The sequence below is a fragment of the Ochotona princeps genome, chromosome 21 (assembly GCF_030435755.1).
Source record: "Ochotona princeps isolate mOchPri1 chromosome 21, mOchPri1.hap1, whole genome shotgun sequence".
Lineage (NCBI taxonomy): Eukaryota > Metazoa > Chordata > Mammalia > Lagomorpha > Ochotonidae > Ochotona > Ochotona princeps.
The window spans coordinates 24512017-24532946 of NC_080852.1; the positions used below are offsets into that span (position 1 = coordinate 24512017).

At 40.8% G+C, this 20930-nt stretch overlaps 1 protein-coding gene across 10 annotated transcripts in view; it reads left to right on the plus strand.

Moving 5' to 3' along the window:
* PBRM1 (polybromo 1) overlaps positions 1-20930 on the plus strand; it is a 95684-nt gene that overhangs the window by 24362 nt on the left and 50392 nt on the right. For 6 of the 10 annotated variants that reach the window (XM_058678642.1, XM_058678647.1, XM_058678649.1 and 3 more), the window contains 6 exons: positions 201-286; positions 1909-2004; positions 2704-2795; positions 6514-6727; positions 12353-12494; positions 14215-14312. In XM_058678642.1, coding sequence (XP_058534625.1) covers positions 201-286; positions 1909-2004; positions 2704-2795; positions 6514-6727; positions 12353-12494; positions 14215-14312 — 728 coding nt within the window. Of the gene's footprint in view, positions 1-200; positions 287-1908; positions 2005-2703; positions 2796-6513; positions 6728-12352; positions 12495-14214; positions 14313-16408; positions 16454-20930 lie in introns of all 10 variants that reach the window. The other 4 variants (XM_058678646.1, XM_058678648.1, XM_058678651.1 and 1 more) reach the window with 2 other exon arrangements.

A 20930-nucleotide genomic window follows, 5' to 3' on the forward strand; every position in this document is an offset into this window, starting at 1 on the left:
TGTTTACCAGTTTACCTGGCTAATTTTAAAAGAACTGTGAGCATTTTAACTTACATTGAATTATAGGCAACTTTATGAATGTTTTATGTTTGTGGATAATGAAAGGAAGTCTGCTGCTTAGGGAAGGAGTCCCATAAAAATGGTTTTAAACTATACTTTTTTCAGTTGTTTTCTAAAATTTAGTAATTTTATCTTGACAGGATGCAAATTCAATTAAAAAAATATTTTACATGAAAAAGGCAGAAATTGAACATCATGAAATGACAAAGTCAAGTCTTCGAATAAGGTAGGTTAAAATATGTAAAGTCTTTGTGTAGTCGTATTTGCCAGATTTTCTAGCTAGTGAGATCAGTACAGTAGAAAACGAGATTTATGTTGATTTACAGGTTAGTTTTATAGTTGATAATGAAATTCTGAAGACAGAGGTAACTCCAATGCAGCCCTTTCATAGTAGCTGATGGTCTTCATTTATTATTTTTAAAATTCTGTTTATTTGGGGCCAACATTGCGGTGTCAGTGGTAAAACCACCATCTACAATGCCAGCATCCCATATGAATGTCAGTTCAGGATCCGGCTGTTCCGTTTCTGGTCCAGCTCTCTGCTGATCTGCCAGGGAAACGAGCAGAGGACCGTAAGTGCTTGGGTCCCTGTACCCACATGGTAAACCCAGATGCAGCTGCTGACTCCTGGCTTCAGCCTGGCACGGCCCTGGCAGTTGTGGCCGTTTGGGGAATGAACGAGCAGATAATTCACTCCTCCTCTCTCTCTGCTTCTCCTTTTTTTTTTTTTTTTTTTTTTTAAGATTTTTAAATTTTTATTGCAAAGTCAGATATACAGAGAGGAGGAGATAGAAAAATATCTTCCATCCGCTCCCCAAGAAGCTACAACAGCCGGAGCTGTGCCGATCCAGAGCCAGGAGCCAGGAGCTCTTCCAGGTCTCCCACACGGGTGAAGGGTGCCAAGGCTTTGGGCCGTCCTCAACTGCTTTCCCAGGCCACATTGCTTCTCCTTCTTTGTAACTCTCTTTTAGCTAATTAAATAAATCTTTCAAAATTGTTTATGTATGTGAAAGACATACATACTGAGATCGTTATCTGTTGGTTCACTGTGCAAATGTCCTCAATTACCGGGGCAGGACCAGGCTGAAGCCAAGAGTCAGCAATTCAATCCATGATTTCTACGTTGGTGTCAAGAGATCAAATACTTGAGCCATTGCATGCGGCCACCCAGGAATACCATTATCAGGAAGCTGCAATTGGGAGCAGAGTTAGAACCTTAAATACAGACACTTCAGAGTGGTCTGCAGGCATCCTAAGTAATGTCTGTACCGCACCAAATGGCACCCCCATAGTCCGTATTTAAAATACGTATATGTATAAGATTTAGTACACTATATGCTTTCATTACTTTATAAAGACATGAATACATATGAAATATCAGCCACACATGTTAATAATTTTGTATGTATGGTATTACTACATTTGCATGTACTATATGATGGTATATGCTTATATTTGTAGTGACTTATGTTTAGCCAGGTGGCAGAACATCTGATGTCTTACCCTGGCTTTATCTGAAACTGGGACTGGACCTTTGAACAAGTCTTAATTCTAGGATTCAGTTTCTTTCTCTCTGGAATGGGAAGTTTTTCTGAGCACCTTCAAAGTTTTCTTTTGGCCCTGAGATTTGTTCTTGCCTCAGGTCCTCTGGTCACTGTATAGGACCGGTCCAGATCATTCTCTGCCATGTTCCCTGGTCTTGGAGCAGGGACTGCTGTATAGCAGAGGTTCAGAATATGTTTACATTTCTATTTAGAGAAGAAGGAAATAATTGTCTCCCTTTTGTTTGCCCAGCATTATGGTTTCAGCTGTCAGTCTTCTGAAATTTTTTATCTTGTCTCTGGATAGGACTTCATCACATTTGGCTTCAGCCAGACTGACAGGTCCTGCACATAGTAAAAGCAGCCTTAGTGAAGAGAGAAATTCCTCTAGCAAGTATTACCGGTGAGACAGTATTTGGTCTGAAAGCTAACCCAAGTTTATAAGGACAGGCATACTAATATTCCCTGGTAGCTATTTGGAAGTAACATTTTTGACTATAATTGAAATATTGTAGGGTTTGTTATGAAATTCTTTATTTAAAAGGTTGAAGTTCAATAAAAATACAACAAAAAAATAGGGTGGAGTTCTATGGGTGATTTTCAAAAAGTTCTTGGAAATGTATATTAAGCGAAACTATACATGACTTTTCAAATTTTTTGCAAAAAAAAAGATTTTTTTTCCTATTTGAGAGACAGAAAAATAGACAATTCCCAACTACTCTTTTCACTCACACAATACTAAAAGGTTTTGTGTTCGTACCAGAATATATCATTGTAAAAACAAAGATCTTAGGAACAAGCTGTAACTGTAACTGAATTATTATTTTCCATAAAGTAGGGGGTAAGTAGTGTTATTTCAATCAATAGCAAATTGTAAGTAACGTCTTCCTTTATTACACATTTCTTATTATACCCCTCCCTCCTATTTTCTTGACTAAGATCAATTATTAGACATATTAGGAAGCACAAAGATAAGCAAAAGAAGCAGTTGAATAGAAATTAGTTCTCTATTAAAGTTTTGTTAGCTATTCCTGTTTCTTATGAGTAAACAAATTATTATAATACCATTTTGTGTCTTCTAATAGTTTGTTTTTCTTTGTAGGAATAAAAGAACAGTGCAAGGGGGTCGTTTATCAGCAATTACCATGGCACTTCAGTATGGCTCAGAGAGTGAAGAGGATGCTGCTTTAGCCGGTAAGTATTAGGGAATTATGAGTTATGTGCTTTCCAAATGGGTCCTTCTGGCTAAGCGAAGGTGCAGTCACTGATCTAGCCTGGAGTTTGCAGGTTCTTGGGGAATGTAATATTTTATGGCACTTATTTGATTTGCAGATTTACCCAAAAGATTGTTGCTTTCTTTTGTATAAAAACCCATATCTGGGGAGATAAATGCTTTCACAGCAGCAAGTGTTTTAGGGGTGGTACTGTGGTATAATGGATAAAGCCACCACCTGCAATGGTGGCATCCCATGTGGGTGCTGGTTTTAGTCCCAGCTGCTCCACTTCCAATACTGCTCCCTGCTAATGTGCTTTGCAAAACAGCTGAAGGTGGTCCAAGTGTTTAACCCCCCCCCCTCCCCGCGTGTATGTGTGAAGTATCAGAGATGCTCCTGGCTTCTGGCTTCAGCCTGGCCTACCCCTAGCCACTGCAGCCATTTGAGGAGTGAACCAACAGGTGAGAGACTTGTCTGTCTGTTGCCTTCTCTCTGTGTAACTGTACCTTTCAAATAAATAAACATAAACCTTTAAAAAAATGTTTTGATGTTGTAGCAGTTTAAAACCTATAATGGTAAGTAGTGAATACCTGGGAGCAGTGTAGCATCTCATGTTAAACCTCTGCCTGTGATGCAACATTCCATATGTATGCTAATGTGAGTCCCTGCTGTAAATAAAATAGATGTTAGCAATAATGATAATGAATACCTGTTACACTGTCAGGGTATCCCACAGAGAAATGTGTGTCATGTGAGATTTTTTTCAAGCCACTGGCATCTATTTTCAATGGGCTCTGGTTTCTTGATCACAGCTTATAGTTTAAAGTTGGATATAAATATCCACAGAGCAGTTTGATAAATTGACATTTAAACAAGCCAGTGGAGGACATGAAGCACTAAAAATCAGTGTAAAGGAGATGTATTTATTAAAACTCAATTTCTTTATTTGAAAGGCAGGGTTACAGAGGGAGAGACAGTCTTTCATCCACACTATATTTCCCAAATGGCCACAATGGCCAAAGAGTAGACACGTTTGAGCCATGAGCTACTTCCAGGCCTCCTCTGTGCAGCACAGAGGCTCAGGCATATGGGCCATTCTGTTCCCCAGAAGTATTAGCAGGGAATTGGCTTGAAAGTGGAGTAACCAGGACTCAGCCCAACTTCCCATATGGGATGCTGACAATACAAGCTGTGGCTAAACCTATTTTACCACTGGTCTGTTGGGAATTTTGTTTTGTTTTTTGTTTTTCTTTTAAGATTTTTTTTTTTTTAATTGGAAAGACAGATTTACAGAGAGGCCAGAAAGAGAGAAAGCTCTTCCATCCACTAGTTCACTCTCCAAATGGCCGCAATGGCCAGAGCTGAACCAATCCGAAGCCAGGAACCAGGAACTTCTTTCAGATCTCCAGTGTGGGAACAGGGTCCCAAATTTTTGGACCATCCTCCACTGCTTTTCCAGTCCATAAGCAGGAAGCTGGGTGGGAAATGTAGCAGCTGGGACATGAACCGGCATCCATGTGAGATCCCAGCACTTGCAGAGGGAGGACTAGCCCTAATCAAACCATACCGCCAGCCATCACAAACTTTTTTTAAAATAATTATTTTCCTCCAGCTATACGCAGCTGCCTCAGTTACCTTTTTACTTATGCAAGAATTATACTCCTGGGAAAAGGGCAACCAGTAACTGGTGGGCATTGAGAGCCTGATTAATGCCAAATTTGTGTTAACTATACAAGTATGCCATCATAGTTGCTTTTTTCTTTTTTTGAAAGATAAGTGGGGAAGGTGGAAAATGTAGGCTGGTACACACATCACCCCAGCTGCCAGGCAGAGGGGCTGTGGATAGGCCAGGGAAGAGTGTCTGGGGATGTATTGGAGTAGAAGTGGCTAGGGGCCATTTTTGACAGGAGAGGAATGACTTCTGGGTTCTTCCACAGACCAGGCCATTGCATTCTCAGGAAGGCAAGGGAGCCCTAGTCTTAGGGCTAGCCAGGCTGGACTAGGCTGTCACTCCCACTGGCAAGTGCCTGGACTGGGTGCGAATCATATCAGGCTAGACTGCAGTATCCCCTTGTGGGCACAAGATCTAAGAGTGAAATCTGGGCTGGTAGGGGAATTATGGACACTCTCCTGCTGGACTGCAGCTCCCACTGGTGGGCATAAGAGCCAAGACTAGGAGCAGGCCAGGCTGGACAAGGAGGTAGTATCTATTGGCATACATGAGGGCCAGGTCTGGGGCGGTGGGGGGTGGGGAGTATGGCAAGCTGAGCAAAACTGCAGCAGCCAGAGGCAGAGGGATATAAGTTTGGCTGGGCTATACCACAGCAGAGGCTGCCTTGCCCAAAAACCAGGTGGACCTGGTAGGGATTATTTGGGGTCACCCTGACTAGGACGCAGCAGCTGCTGATATGCATGAGAATTGGGTCTGTGGTTGGTTGGCTGGCTGGCTAGGCAACAGCACCTGTCAGTTCATGTGAGACTTGGGCCTCAAGCGGAATGCTTAGCCATATCCTCCAGTATGCATTGACTGGTACTGGTGACAGAGCAACCTGATCCTGCACAGGCTGGTGCACACAAGAATCAAGTCTGAGGTTATCCTGGGTTAGGTTTCTTGGGGGACTCTATAACTAGACTGCTGGACTTAGACCCCGGACACTGGAAAAATCACAAGCTACATGGTCTTGACCTTGGAATACTTGTATCGGGTCTGGGCCTCTTCCATTGCTGATGCCTGGGCAGTGAACAGCATGCCCAGATGCACACAGTGGGCATAATAGCCACTTGTCTGGACCAGCAGAGGACATTGAATTCCTCTGCCTTGTCATAAGATGGACAGCAGAACAGGCTAGACCAGTCTCGTGGCCAAGCTTTGCAGTGTGTTTGTGAATGCACATTGAGGTGGACTTGGTCAGCCAGTAGCCCTTGGGAAGATTTTCTCAGTCCTGGTGCAACAAAGCCAACAATGTTACTCAAGTAACAGTCCCTCTCCCAAACACTCTTCCCCACATCCAGGGTCTCTAAGGCATCAAACGACTGCTCCCTGTCCCCCATTGCTGATGTGACTTTGACAGCAAGGAGCGGCCCCCTCTCCTGTGGACACAATGCTGAAACATTTGTCCCACCGACCTTCCTTTCTTCCTACCTGATCCTCCCCACCCTAATTGAAGACCCAAATGGATGTGCATCCCTCTCAACTATATAAACAATATTAAGAAGAAAATTGAAAATTAAAAAAACGGGCCCGGCGGCGTGGCCTAGCGGCTAAAGTCCTCGCCTTGAAAGCCCCGGGATCCCATATGGGCGCCGGTTCTAATCCTGGCAGCTCCACTTCCCATCCAGCTCCCTGCTTGTGGCCTGAGAAAGCAGTCGAGGATGGCCCAAAGCTTTGGGACACTGCACCCGCGTGGGAAATCCAGAAGAGGTTCCAGGTTCCCGGCATCGGATTGGCGCGCATCGGCCCGTTGCAGCTCACTGAGAGTGAATCATCGGATGAAAGATCTTCCTCTCTGTCTCTCCTTCTCTGTATATCTGGCTGTAATAAAATGAATAAATCTTTTAAAAAAAAAAAGAAAATTAAAAAAACAAAGCAAAAATATTTTCAAGCATAGGTAGTTAAATCTGTAAAGTGTTAAAACCTTTCAAGTATAGTTCTTTTGTCCTTTCTTCCCCTTATAGATACCATTTTTCTGTCTTTTCAGCTGCACGCTATGAAGAAGGAGAGTCAGAAGCAGAGAGCATCACTTCTTTCATGGATGTTTCAAATCCTTTTTATCAGCTTTATGACACAGTTAGGAGCTGTCGGAATAATCAGGGGCAGCTAATAGCTGAACCCTTTTTCCATTTGCCTTCAAAGAAAAAATACCCTGATTATTATCAGCAAATTAAAATGCCCATATCACTACAACAGATCAGGTAAGATTTCTTCTTTGTTTTTTTTTTTCTTTTCTTTTAAAAACATTTATTTTCATTTTCATTGGGAGGCAAACAGAAAGGAAGGTATCTTGCACCTTCTCAAATGCCTGCAATAGCCAGGACTGGGCTAAGCTAAATCCAAAATCCCAAGGCTCAATACAGATCTCCCACAAGGGTGTTAGGGATCCTACCTCCCAAGGAGTACATTAGAAAAATAGCCAGGAATCAGAATAGCCAGGACTAAGACAGAGCTCTAATGTAGGATGCAGATGTCCCAGGCAGTGGTTTCACTGCTGTATAAAATGCCCACCCCTAGAATTTAGTTTTCTTCTACTGACTTGTAAACAGAGCCGATTGAGAAATATTTGATCTAAATTCACAGGTTACATTCAGGCTCCAAAACAATGGGGCAGCTTTTATTCCATGGAACTGTTTGCTGACTTCCTGAATTGTCCAGAAGATGAGTGCCCACTCTAGTTTTGAACATAAGTATCCCATGCTCTTCCTACCTGATATTAAAGAAGTGTACATATCCTATAAAATGGATGCCAATGTCTAAAATAAGCCAACATAGCTTATTAAATAAAACTTCAACCTGCTCTTTCTCTTTTCCAAAAAAATTATATATTTCAATTCATAAAACATAGACATAAAAGAAGGTTTCTTCTTTGTTAATCTACATCCATTAACTTATGATTGATCCTGCACATATATGTTCTTTGCTAAAATGGATAAGGACGGGCCCAGCGGCGTGGCCTAGCGGCTAAAGTCCTCGCCTTGAAAGCCCCGGGATCCCATGTGGGCGCCGGTTCTAATCCCGCCGGCTCCACTTCCCATCCAGCTCCCTGCTTCTGGCCTGGGAAGGCAGTTGAGGACGGCCCAAAGCTTTGGGACCCTGTACCCATGTGGGAGACTGGAGGAGGTTCCTGGTTCCCGGCATCGGATTGGTGCGCACCGGCCCGTTGTGGCTCACTTGGGGAGTGAATCATCGGATGGAAGATCTTCCTCTCTGTCTCTCCTCCTCTCTGTATATCCGGCTTTCCAATAACAATAAATCTTTAAAAAATAAAAAAATAAAATGGATAAGGACTTTAGAGGTAAAAAACGCTTTTTACCTTAGTATATAATGGTTCATTTATGTTACAGTTGAGCAAAGTGCACAAATTTTTTCCTATACCTTGTGTTAATGTTTTGATTGGGAGAAGTGTTGGTACACTGGGTTAACCTGCTAATTGCCATGCTAGTATCTTATATGAGCGCTGGTTTGCCAGCTCCGCACTAATGTGTTTGGGAAAGCAGCGGATGCGGATGAAGCCTCTAGCTCCTGGCTTCAGCTTGGCCCAACCCTGGCTGTTGCTGTCTTTTGGGTGGTGAACTAGTGGAAGGACGTTCTCTTGGTCTCTTTCTCTCCCTCTCTCCTTTGATGCTACTTCCTACTTATTAGGGTGGCTATAACAACAGCAAAAGAACCAGAAAATAATATGAATGTGAGGATACAAAGAAATGGGAACCTTTGTTGGAAAGAGCAATGTAAATTGTCCTGTAGAACAACATGGTACTTCCTCAAAAAAAAAAAAATTAGGTGTGGGTATTTGATGCAACCATTAAGGTACAACATGGGACACCTCCATCATTGAAATCCCCACCCTGCCACTCATGTGGGAGACCTGGATTGAGTTCTGGGCTCCTGAATTGGGCTCCACCATGGCTTTCCCTGAGTGTTGCAGGCATTTGGAGAGTGAGCCAATGAATAGAAGTCTGTCTTTATCTTTCTACCTTCAGATAAGTAAAATAACCAACTTTAAACATTGAAGCATAGGGTAGGTGTTGTAGCATAGTGAGTTAAGCCAACACTTAGAATGCTCATATCGCATATTGCTGCAGTGGTTTGTATTTCGTGTTCAGCTTTCTGCTGATGTACCTAAGCAGTAGTAGGTGATGGTTCAAGCACTTGTGTACCTGCACCCATGTGCGAGGCTTGGATGAAGCTCCTGGTTCCCAACTGCAGCCTGGCCCAGCCCCAGCTGTCATGGCCATGAGCCAGCAGGTAGAAAATCTCTTTCTTTCTCCATTGTCACTCTAATTGACATATATAAAACAAGAAGTCTTTTTAAAAATAATTAAACAATTACTAGATGATTCAGCAATTAGAATTAAAGTATATACTCGGAAAAATTTAAAACAGGTTCAGAAAGTATTTATTGGGGCCTAGTATGGTAGCCTAGTGGCTAAAGTCTTTGCCTTGCACGTGCTGGGATCTCATATGGGCACTGGTTCTAATCCCGGCAGCCCCACTTCCCATCCAGCTCCCTACCTGTGGCCTGGGAGAACAGTCGAGAACGGTCCAAAGCCTTGGGACCCTGCACCCACCTGGGAAAACAGAAAGAGTCTCTGGGTTCCTGGCTTTGGATCACCTCAGCTTTGGCTATTGTGGCCATTTGTGGAGTTAATCAACAGATGGAAGATCTTTCTGTCTCACCTTCTATCTGTGTATCTGACTTTCCCAATAAAAATAAAATAAACCTTAAAAAAAAGTAAAAAAAAAAAAAAGAAAAGACGCATTTATTGAACCACATTTGTAACAACAGTATTCACTTTAGTTGATACATGGAACATTTGAATGAATAACCAAAATGTGGTATGTGTACAGCATGGAATAGTAGACTTGAAAGAAAACTGACATTTGTTATAACGTGGATAAAGCTTAATGATGTTATGCTAAGCGAAAGAACCCAGTCACAAAAAGACATACTGCATGATTCTTCTTACATGAGATACGAAGTCAGATATCCTAAGGCAGGGCAGACACCTGGCACAGTGGTTAAGACCCCACTGCAATGTCGACATCTACTGGAGTACCTACTTTAAGCTCTAGCTCCAATTCACACAAGCTGCTAATGCAGGTGCTGACAGGCGGCAGATGGTGCTGCACAGATTTGGCTGCTTTTCACTCGTGTGAAAGACCTGGTTGGTGTTCACTGTTCCTGACTTGCCCGGCCTGGCCTCTGCTGCTGCTCTGAGATGTGAGGAATGCATCAATGAATGGAATATCATTCTTTGTCTTTCACGTGTACTGCAAGTTGATTAATTTTTGAAAATCATAAAGGCAGAAATTAGAATAGTGGAGACTTTGCAGATAGGGAAGCAGGAAGTATGATGGGTAATGTTTCAGTTTTAGAATATCTGCTTTACCAGAATAAGAAAAAAATTGAAATAAAGAAAGTAGCATTTTTTTCTCACATCCCTTCTCTACCAAGATTTATTCAATATCAGATCTATTCATTCTCTTCCACGACAGCTAACACTGATCAGTGATGTAGTATGTACTTCAGCTTTCTCTTTTTCAGACATAGAGTTCATGTACCTTTTAATTATTTTTAAGTAGATCTTGAGCTAATGTAGACTGAAATCAGGTGATTATTATTCATTATAAAAATTTAAAACATTCTAAAGATAAGTAACTTCAAGAGAAGTAAACTGTCAATCTCAAGTTTGAGTCAGATTTTTAAAAATAATTTGCTTTGTATTTCATTGTTTAATCAGTCTTTGTGGCACTTTATATCTCTTACACCTTTTAGCTCCTTTCATATATCTGCTGATAAATTGCCAAGGATATTTACTGTAGTACTTTCTAGAAATCATTAAGTGCCCTAGACTTTTGTATTCACAGGAAAAATATAGGACTTAATTGGTCCACCTATGCCTTCTTGATTTTAGTCAAAAATAAGCTGTAAGATAAAAACAGAGGCCTGGCACAGTAGCCTAGTGTCTGAAGTTCTCGCCTTACATCCACCAGGATCCCATATGGGTGCTGGTTCATATTCCAGCTACTTCACTTCCCTTCCAGCAGTGGAGGATGGCCCAAAGCCTTGGGTTCCTGCACCTGGGTGGGAGACCCAGAGAAAGCTCCTGGCTCCAGATCAGCTCAAATCCGGCTGTTGTGGTCACTTGGGGAGTGAATGAGCAGATGGAAGATCTTTCTCTCTGTCTCTGCTTCTCTCTGTAAATCTGACTTTGCAGTAAAAACAAATAATAATACTAATAATAATAAATCTTTTTTAAAAAGATAAAAACAGTAGGAAATAAGTACTACTGTAAAAGATGCTATTTTTAGTTCTGGAGTATAAACGTAGTCAAGAAACAGATTAGAATATCTTCACTGGGCAAGGTAAGCATAAGCTGGTATTTATGTGATGTCTTTGTGGCAGGTAAATAAGCTTTCTAAATGTGGGTACAGGCCATCTTCTGCTGTTTTCCCAGAACATAGACAGGGAACTGAATCAGAAATGAAGCAGCCAGGACATGAACCAGCAGCACCTATATGGGATGCTGGCACTTGCAGGTGGAGAATTACCTATTAATCAACTATGTCAGCCCCGGCTCTTACTCTTTTTTTAAGATTTATTTCATTTTATTTGAAAAGTAGAATTACAGAGACAAGAGAATCAGTTCTTCCAGCAGCTGACCCACATTCCAAATAGGTGCAACAGCTAGAGCTGGGCCAGTCTAAAACCAGGAGCTGGGAGCTTCTTCAGGTCTCCCAGACAGGTGCGTGACCACCATTTTCCATTCCTTTCCTGGGCCACCAGCAGAATGCTGAATGGGAGATAAAAGTGCTGGAACTCAGTCCAGTGTCCACATGGGATTTTAGTGCCACAGACAGAGACTGAACCTTCTATGCCATGGTGCTGTCTCCCCTTCCCTAATTCCCTAACCAGCACCTTTTTTCAAGTTAGAAAGCTTTCTGATGTAAACTTTGCTACTTAAATAGTCATTCTGTACCTTCTTCTTGGCATGCAAATTGAGGAGTATGAAGAAAAGCAAGTGAGTAAGGCTGAACACACACTGCAATTTGAAAGGGTCGGTTTTCAGAGTGTCTGATTGTTTCCAAGGACACTGAACCAGGGGTGTCTGATAGGGAGACTCACTGTACTTTGTTCTCTTCCATTATTGTGTTCCACAGAAAAACAAAGTCTAGGGCAGTGCTGTTCACTAGAACTTTCTGCTTATGAAACTGTTCTTTTGTCTTCTAGTGTCCAATGTGATAACCATTATTGCTGTGCTGTTGAGTGGCATGAAATGGCTAATTCAGTTCAGGTGTTAGATTTTAAGTGCTATGGAAATATAATGCTGTTTTGGGCAGTTAAGGAATAAACCGAACAGGTGGAGAATATATTATATGTTTCTTTCTTGCTTCCTCTGTCTCTTTTTCTGTCTCTCAATTATCTCTGCTTTTTAAATAAAGAAAAATACTCTTGAAAATTAAACAAATTGGATAGTTCATCCAGATTCTTCCTAGTGGCTCCGAATCTCCATAATTTTTGCCTTCTCAAAGTTTGCATATTACCCATTACTAGAGTTTTTCCATTAGTGTTTTCCTTGTGTATGTGTTTCCAAATTGACCATGTAACTTTTATTGCTTCTGCGTTTTTAAGTAAACTCTCATATGGCCTGAATATGGTGGTGCTTTTGCCTCCTCATTTTATGTCTTGAAAATTATTTTCAAATCCTCTAATCAGTGTCACTGGTAAAGAGACCATCTAGTCTTTATCAAAATTTTTGCATTGAATTTTCAGGGAGACTGTGTCACAATGTTCATAATGAAACCTTGTTTTTCTTTCACAGAACAAAGCTAAAGAATCAAGAATATGAAACTTTAGATCATTTGGAGTGTGACCTGAATTTAATGTTTGAAAATGCCAAACGCTATAATGTTCCCAATTCGGCCATCTATAAGCGAGTTCTAAAATTACAGCAAGTCATGCAGGTATGGCTTCTTGTTTTTGTTAAATGTGTTGTATATATGAATAAATAATCCCACGCATGTTCTTTTAAGATGTTTGGTTGTCCCTCCCATCTGTATCAGACTGTTCATTTCTACCACAGATAATGCTGAGATTTTTGTTTCTTGTTTATTTTTTAATTGTCAAGGCCATACAGAATAATAGTAATAGTTTAAAAGGAATTAGTTTTGTTAGTGAAGATAGCAGGGTTTTGCCTGTAGGTGATACCCTTTGCAGTCACAGGTATTCCATTATTTAGGCTGTGTGTGTGTGTGTGTGTGTGTGTGTGTGTGTGTGTGTGTTTTGAGATTTATTTATCTTCATTGGAAAGGCAGGTATATAGAGAGGAGGAGAGACAGTGACTAAGATCCTCAGTCTGATGATTCACTCCCCAAGTGGCCGCAACAGCCGGTGCTACGCCGATCCGAAGTCAGGAGCCAGGAACTTCCTCCAGGTCTTCCACACGGGTGCAGGGTCCCAAAGCTTTGGGCCATCCTCGCCTGCTTTCCCAGGCCACAAGCATGGAGCTGGATGGGAAGTGGAGCTGCCGGGATTAGAGCCAGCACCCGTTTGGGATCCCGGCATGTTTAAGGCAAGGACTTTAGCTACTAGGCCACTGTGCTGGGCCCCATTATTTATGTTTTATTCCTTCAGGTTCTGGACTTTGTTAAAGTAGAGCTGATCCTATCTTAGGGTAGTGTTCGTCACTTTATTAGATCCTCCCTGAGAAGCACACTTGGAAAAATCTGAGGTCATGGACAAGTAGGGGCTTTAACACAGGAGTTAGTATTGTGGTTGGAGGGGTGAAGCTGCTCGCTGTGATGTTCACATTCTGTACTGGTGCCAATTCAAGACCCAACTGCTCCACTTCCTATCCAGCTTCCTGCTAATGTGCCTGCGAAAACAGAAGAGTGTGACCCTGCTGCACCCACGTGCAAGACCAGAGGAAGAGCTTGCTCTCTCTCTAACTCTGACTCAAATAATCCTTTTTTTTTTTTTTAAAGAATATATGAAGTACAAATTGAGTGTATCACAGTTTTTGAGAGAATCTTGAAGCAAGGAAGCAATAAAGGCAGTGTTAGGTCCCCCATGGAATCATTTTTTTGTGCTGAACACTATGATCCTTAGAGCTGTTTCAGATGTTTTCTTTTCAGTGCTCTGTGGACATGTATTTCCTAAGTCAGCTGTGCTTGTATGTTCAGCTATGTTAAGCACAATGTCTTTAGGGCTCGGCAGCATGGCCTAGTGGCTAAGGTCCTCGCCTTGATCCCATATGGCCGCTGGTTCTAATCCCGGCAGCTCCACTTCCTCTCTGTCTCTCCTCCTCTCAGTATATCTGACTTTGTAATAAAAATAAAATAAATCTTAAAAAAAAAAAAAAAAAAAAGCACAATGTCTTTAAAATGCATGTCTTAAAAATTAGATCTGAGGGCTCAGCTCAGTAGCCTAGCAGCTAAAGTCCTCGCCTTACACATGGTGGAATCCCATATGGGCTCCAGTTCTAGTCCCTGCTCCCGTTTAAGCTCCATGCCTGTGGCCTGGGAAAGCAATTGAGGATGACCCAAAGCTTTGGGGCCCTAAGCCCCCATGGAGGACCTGGAAGAGGCTGGTGGTTTTCTGAGTAAATCTAGTATATCTAATATATCTTTAACATTCAACATTCAGCTGAGTGAGCTTGACTGCCAGAATCTGCTCTGTTTCTAGGCAAAGAAGAAGGAGCTCGCGAGAAGAGACGACATTGAGGACGGAGACAGCATGATCTCATCAGCCACCTCTGACACTGGTAGTGCCAAAAGAAAAAGGTATATACTTTTTCTCTTCAGAAGCATCTCTGTTCCTAGTTATTCTTTTTTAGACGATTGCAGAGACAAAAAAAAGTCAAGCTATCAAGTAGGAATAATTCTTCAAGCTTTAAATATTTGATACTTACCTTTCATATTTTTTGTAATACAGATTATTTGCTTTTTTTGTTTTATGAGTACCATAAAGCTTTTGGATGACATAGCTGGACATTATCATATGTGGCTTGAAAGAACTTTTTTGTTGTTGTTGTTTTTTGAGCTGTCCAGGCTTTTTTCTTTATTTATTTAATATGGCATTTTAAGAATACTGCTAAAATGTGATTTGGGTCATTTCAGCGTGGTGAATTCCAAGTAGGAAAGGTAAGGAGACTTTCAGTGCTGCCACGTCATTGCTGTGGCCCTTTGTTTTTCCCTTTTACTGTGATGTTTCTTTGCCATTCTAAGAATGTAAGGTTGGAAACTACCAGATCATAATTTCTTAATAGTTCATACAGTGTTAAGATAGATATAGGGTTGGTTTTGTTTGTTTCTTTCTAACTTTTTTCAGCCCCTGTTTCTTTCCTAATGGATTTTATGGAATGGAACCTTACTGTAAGATTCTGAAGCTAGACAAGTGTAAGAAATCACGCAAGACCATCTCTTATATCTATGCCTTCCAAATAAAGTTTTTCTGGCCTGATCATTGTGGAACACATTCTCTCTCACCGTTAGTTGTCTTACGATTTTTGCAGCAGCAGTCTGTCCAGGGAAGAAAATCCCAAACAAGGAATAAATAGCAGGGCTTGTCACATTCAGAATCAATGATGAAGTCATTTGTAGCTATTGACAGATTTCTGTAGAAGCTTTGCCAGATCTAAGATCAGAAGATTTTAAAAAGTGAATTAGAAAGAATAAGCTGTCTTGTCTGTCCCTCTTACAAAGAACAGTTGGGAAAGGTTTTTTTTTTGTTGTTGTTGTTGTTGTTTTTTGTTTTTTAACTTTGCTGTGCTGTGCCATGGTAACTAGATTGATTGGTGTACTGTGAGATGTGAGTCTCCTCCATTACTGGCCTATGAATTTCATCCTTCCAAGTTCTTAATTCCTTGTTATACCAGGGACCACGGAGGAAAAATGTGAAACCAGATCAGAGACATCACATCAAGAACATCTTTGAGTGTAATTATATAATTCCACTTCAGCATCACCTGTGTTTTCCAGATCAGTCACCAATCAAAGATAAATACTTCTCAGGCAAAAGAAGGTAATGGAGGGAAAAGTGATGGTACAGTTAGTGCCAGCACTAGATGAAAACAGAGAGATCTTAAGATAGCAGGTGTTACAAAAAGAATTTTCTAAGGAAGCATTCACTCAAGCCAGATCCATAAAGTTTTTATTGGCTTGTAGTTTGTGGGACACTCAGATGAAATTATTGCGCTAAAATCTGCTGTCAAAAAAATTAAGAAAAACAATAAGCTTTATGTTCTTGAAATTATACAATCCCATTTCAGACAGAAAGTCTCCTATGAACAGATTTCCCAGGAAGTGTTCCGTAAAACAAAGTGGAGTACCCAAATAGAGAAAGAACAGCTATAATCTTCTGCCTGAAGAGAAAAAGACAAAATGCAGGGTGAAGGCATGAGGGGGCATACAGTGACTGAGAGAATTTAAGTCCTGTATTTTGGGCTATCAAAAAGAAAATAGCATTATGAGCCTTTTAGAAGGTAGTTATGGTGAGAAGTTTTGGCAATAAGAAACCAGCTTCTCCAGAAGCCAGGGAAGTGACAGCTTGGCCAGCAATGTGAGGGCCAGTTGACTTCACTCCTAGATACTGTGTGTGTATGATTCTATCTTTGCCTTGTTTTTGTTTTAATAACAAAGTGTGAGAAAAATTGGATACGGGTATGTTCTCTTCCTTCTGGGAGTGCATTCTTTTTCCCCACCACATGACCCGAAAAATTCATTTTGTCTTCCATGTTGAAGTATTCCAAATATTACAATCTTTTATCCTTCAGACTGAATAATCCTCTTTTTCTCGACCATATTTGGTTTTTGCATGACCCTCCAATGTTGCTTGTTTTATTTCTCTTCACATGTAATGTTTGTTTCTGCTTTCCCAGGAACACTCATGACAGTGAGATGTTGGGTCTCAGGAGGCTATCCAGGTGTGCAGTTCTTTTTTATGCATAAACATACTGTAAAAGGTGTAATTCTTTTTCGGCATGTTCAGTACTGATTAGGGGGAAAGCAAAGCCGTAAGCATATGAAAAAAAGTATTTGGACACCAGTTTATTTGAATAAGGGAAGCAACACAGCTAAAAGTTTAGTTAGTAAAGTAAATTCTGCCAAACTAGATGTGTTCAGGAGTAGTTTAAGTTTATTGTTAGGTTTGCTGGAGGCAGAAAACTTCCTTACCAGTCATTATGGCTATGCTCCTGTAACTAAAAGAAGAGCTAATATGGTAGCATTGCTGGTGACCAGGAGCAGGCAGGTGCTTATCCCTTTCAGTGGTATACTTTACTGGTTTGGGGTGGTAGAGGGATGGAAACCATTGACCATCCAAATGATGTCAGTGCATGCGGGCACCTGTGCTCTGGGTTGATGCACAAGCATGAATGCATTTCCTCATCTCTGGTCTTGTCCAAGTCTCATTTCTTTAAATATCATCCACCTTTTTTTTTTTTTGCATGTTCTTTATTTAGGATTTTAAAACCAACCTGTGAGTTGCCATGTCATAGTGCTAGTGATAATTGTGCAGCATTTTTGTTTTAACATTTGCTGTGTGACATTCACAGTCAGTTGTTTACACATCAGGAGACTATTCTTACAAGTCCTGAAAGAGAGTATTCAGTTTTCCATCTTCCAGGAACTTACTGACCAAGGAGAGAAGCAGATTGAAAGCATGAAATTGCATAGAAGCGCTGCAGTAAAATAATTTCGAGAAGTACACAACTGTGTACTTGCATAGGAGTGTTGCACAAGTGCCCAAATAGCTTTAGGAAAGAATATTTCCCCACGATGTTATTTCTTGAAAGTTTGGTGTTTTATAGTTGTCTACGTGTTGCTGCCATATGTAATCCATTCTACAAAACTAGAAAGTGATTATTGTCATATTCCTAATATTTTTTTAAGAAAATATTTTTAATTAGATGGTATATTCAAGAAAAAGGCCTTGGGGCCAGCATTCTGGCAAAACAATTTTAGCTGCTACCTGGGATGCTGGCATAATATAAGGGCACCACTTTGTGTCCTGGCTGCTCCACTTTGAACCCAGCTCCCTACTGATGCACCTGGGAAAGCAATGGAAAACGGCCCAAGCTCTTGGGCCCCTATACCCACATGGTAGACACAGATAAAACTCATAGTCCCTGGCTTCAGCCTGTTCCAGTCCTGGCCATTGCAGTCATTTAGTGTGTGGACCAGCAGATGGAGGATCTTCTTTCTGTTTCACACCGTCTCTATAACTACATTTCAAATAAATATATAAATCCTTAAATTAAGAAAAAGATCATGGATTATAGCCTTTTTCTTTTCTTTTTTTTAAAGATTTATTTATTTTTATTACAAAGTCAGGTATATAGAGAGGAGGAGAGACAGAGAGGAAGATCTTCTGTCCGATGATTCACTCCCCAAGTGAGCGCAGCAGCTGGTGCTGTGCCGATCAGGAGCCAGGAGCTCTTCCGGGTCTCCCACGCGGGTGCAGGGTCCCAAAGCTTTGGGCCGTGCTCAACTGCTTTCCCAGGCCACAAGCAGGGAGCAGGATGGGAAGTGGAGCAGCCAGGATTAGAGCCAGCACCCGTTTGGGAGCCCGGGGCTTTCAAGGCAAGGACTTTAGCTACTAGGCCACACCGCCGGGCCCCGTTTTTTTCTTAAGTCTTGTACAGTGTATAATACTCTCCAGGTAGTAGTAAAAACAAGAATGTTGGATCTTAATTAAGTAGGATTGTATCCCTGAGCTCTGGAGTCTAGCTGCCCAACTTCAGATCCCATATTCTTTTTTGTTTTTCATTTGTTTAAGAGAAAGATTGATAAGAGTACTTCATTTGCTGGTTCTCTCCCCAAATGCACATAATGACCAAGACAGCCTGGATGAAGCCTGGAGCTGGGAACTTAATCCAAGTCTCCTGCTGGGGTAGCAGAAACCCAGTTACTTGAGCCATCACCATTGCCTCCCAGATTAACAGGAATACGAAATCAGAAGATAAGAGTTGCTGGTGGAACCCTGACAGTTGAGGTGGAATAGGGCCGTCTTAATCAGCTTTTTAACAGCTGGCCTGAGCACACACCCTCTGTTCTTGTGAGTTCTGTAATCTAGACCACATATTAGCTTTTCCTCTCTAGAGGGAGGCAGTGACAGTACCTACACAGGATTGCTATGAGGACAAATTGATTAACATGTGTAACACTTGCAGAACTGAGCTTGGATGCCGTGAGTACTTGGTAATTGTAGTTCTGGTTATTTTGAAGTAGTACCTGTTGACATTGGAACTTGGTGTATTTTATTTTGTTTTTCTCAGGTTACCAGTCTGGAAGACTCATTGAAACAAAAGATTTTAGGTCTTAAAAACTTGAAGGTAAATGTAGTAAGGTTCGTAAAGTGAAGAACCTTTCCATTTACTTAGCTTAACGGCAAGTACCATTGCAGCTCTAAGGCCTTTGAACAGAGTTGACATTGATTAGAAGGTCGTTGATAAGCAGCAACTCTGGGAAAAGTGAGGGACACGATCAAAGGAACCTGGTGCTTGGCAGCTGATAGGAGTGTCCTGATTATTCACTCTGTGGCCTTAGGTTTCATCTCGTTTCATCTCTCTAAGTCTGTTTTTACATTACAGAGTTGTAGTGGTAGTTCCATTTGCTTCTCAGAGTTTGAAAAATTAAATGACAGTGTGTAATGTTTAGACGTGGTAGGAGTGGTAGATATGGTTATAAATAAGAATGATTTATACATGCAAATGTAATAAGTAGTGTATTTGGAAACAATAAGTACATTTGAAAAGATGGCCAGAATATTAGGCTCGGTACTAAAGGTTATTAAAAAAAATGAAAGAAAAATCAGGTCAAAAAGCACTGCGGAAGTCCTTTAGAACTTGATGAGTGAAGATCAGGATTTAACTGACATTCCTCTGTTCAGATTGGCTTCCGTTAGGCAGAATGGTTTTGGTGGTGAGCCTAGAAAACTAGGAATTCAAAACAGAGCCTCTCCTGGCTCATACTCTTTATACAATTATAAGAGATATTCGTTTGTCAAGACACTGACATATATTAGAAAATTGCTATAATACACTGATTTTGTTAGCACAACGCCTTTATGGCTCGTCTAGAAAATCCTAAAAGCATATGTTTATCTGAATAAATTTTATGATCTTAATTGGTTTTCCCATAAATGGGCCCCTTGAGGATGACCAACCTTGGTTTTGAGTTGCTATAACATATATTTTGCTTTCATACACTGTAAGATGATGCTTAAGAAAAAATAAGGTTTAATTTTATGCACCTTTCCAAAAGCAGAGTTAAATGAATAAGCTATTCACTGTTAATAGTCTGACAGGGAGATAGGATTTATAGAGGAGTCCATGATGAAGCTAAAAAGTAAAATGACATTGAAAACAACAGCCAAAAAGTATCAAACAGGGTCCTCTGGTAATTAATTTTTTGTAATGCAGTTTGTATCATTTCAAGAAGTAGTTGAAGCTTTCTGTACTCACAGATATTATAATAAGATCCATCATCCACACTGGAAAAAGATAAAGCAAACATATTGGCCAACCAAGCTAATACAGTTATTAAATGAGTTCAATTCTGAGGGGTTTGTTTGTTTGTTAGCTAGAGTTAGTTTACTGGTGGTGCTCACTCTCAAAAGCAATATAAGGACCTGAGGGGAAAATGTAAACAGAATAAGATAATTGTACCTGTGTGGAGAAGGTTGTAAGTGAACCTAGTAGTAGAAATACTAAGTAGAATTTAGAGCATGAAGATAAAATTATACATCATTCCCTCTTTTTCAGGGAATGAATGATACAAATGGAGAAAGGATATTAGTAATATGAGTGTTTAAACAGTAAATTTCAGTTGCTGGAACAGATTGTTTTCTTTTTTAAAGATTTATGTACTTTTATTGGAAAGTCAGATATACAGAGAGAAATGTCAGAAAGATCTTCCATCTGCTGGTTCACTTCCCAAATGGCTGCAGCAGCTGGAACTGAGCTGATCTGAATCCAGGAGCCAGGAGCTTTCTCCATTATCTCCCACATTGGTGCAAGGTCCCAAAGCTTTGGGCCGTCCTCCACTGCTTTCCCAGATCACAAGCAGGGAGCTGGATAGAAAGTGGAGCTGCAGAAACATGAACCAGCACTTATATGGGATCCCAGCACTTGCAGTTAGAGGCTTAGCTAATTGAGCCATCATGCCAGGTCCTTGAAGTTTTTTATCTGCAGGTAGATTTGGCTTCTGGATATGTTGCATTCAGAACTACCAAGTGTGATTTTCTGAGTTTGGGATAATAGATGATTTGAAGTTATTGTACTTTGTTGGCAAAATCCAATTGAAGAATTTCCCTCTTCTGTCTCATAAAAGTCTGTCCTATATTTACTTCCAGATGGGAATATTTATAGTAGCTTCATACAAAAAAATAAACAAACAAAC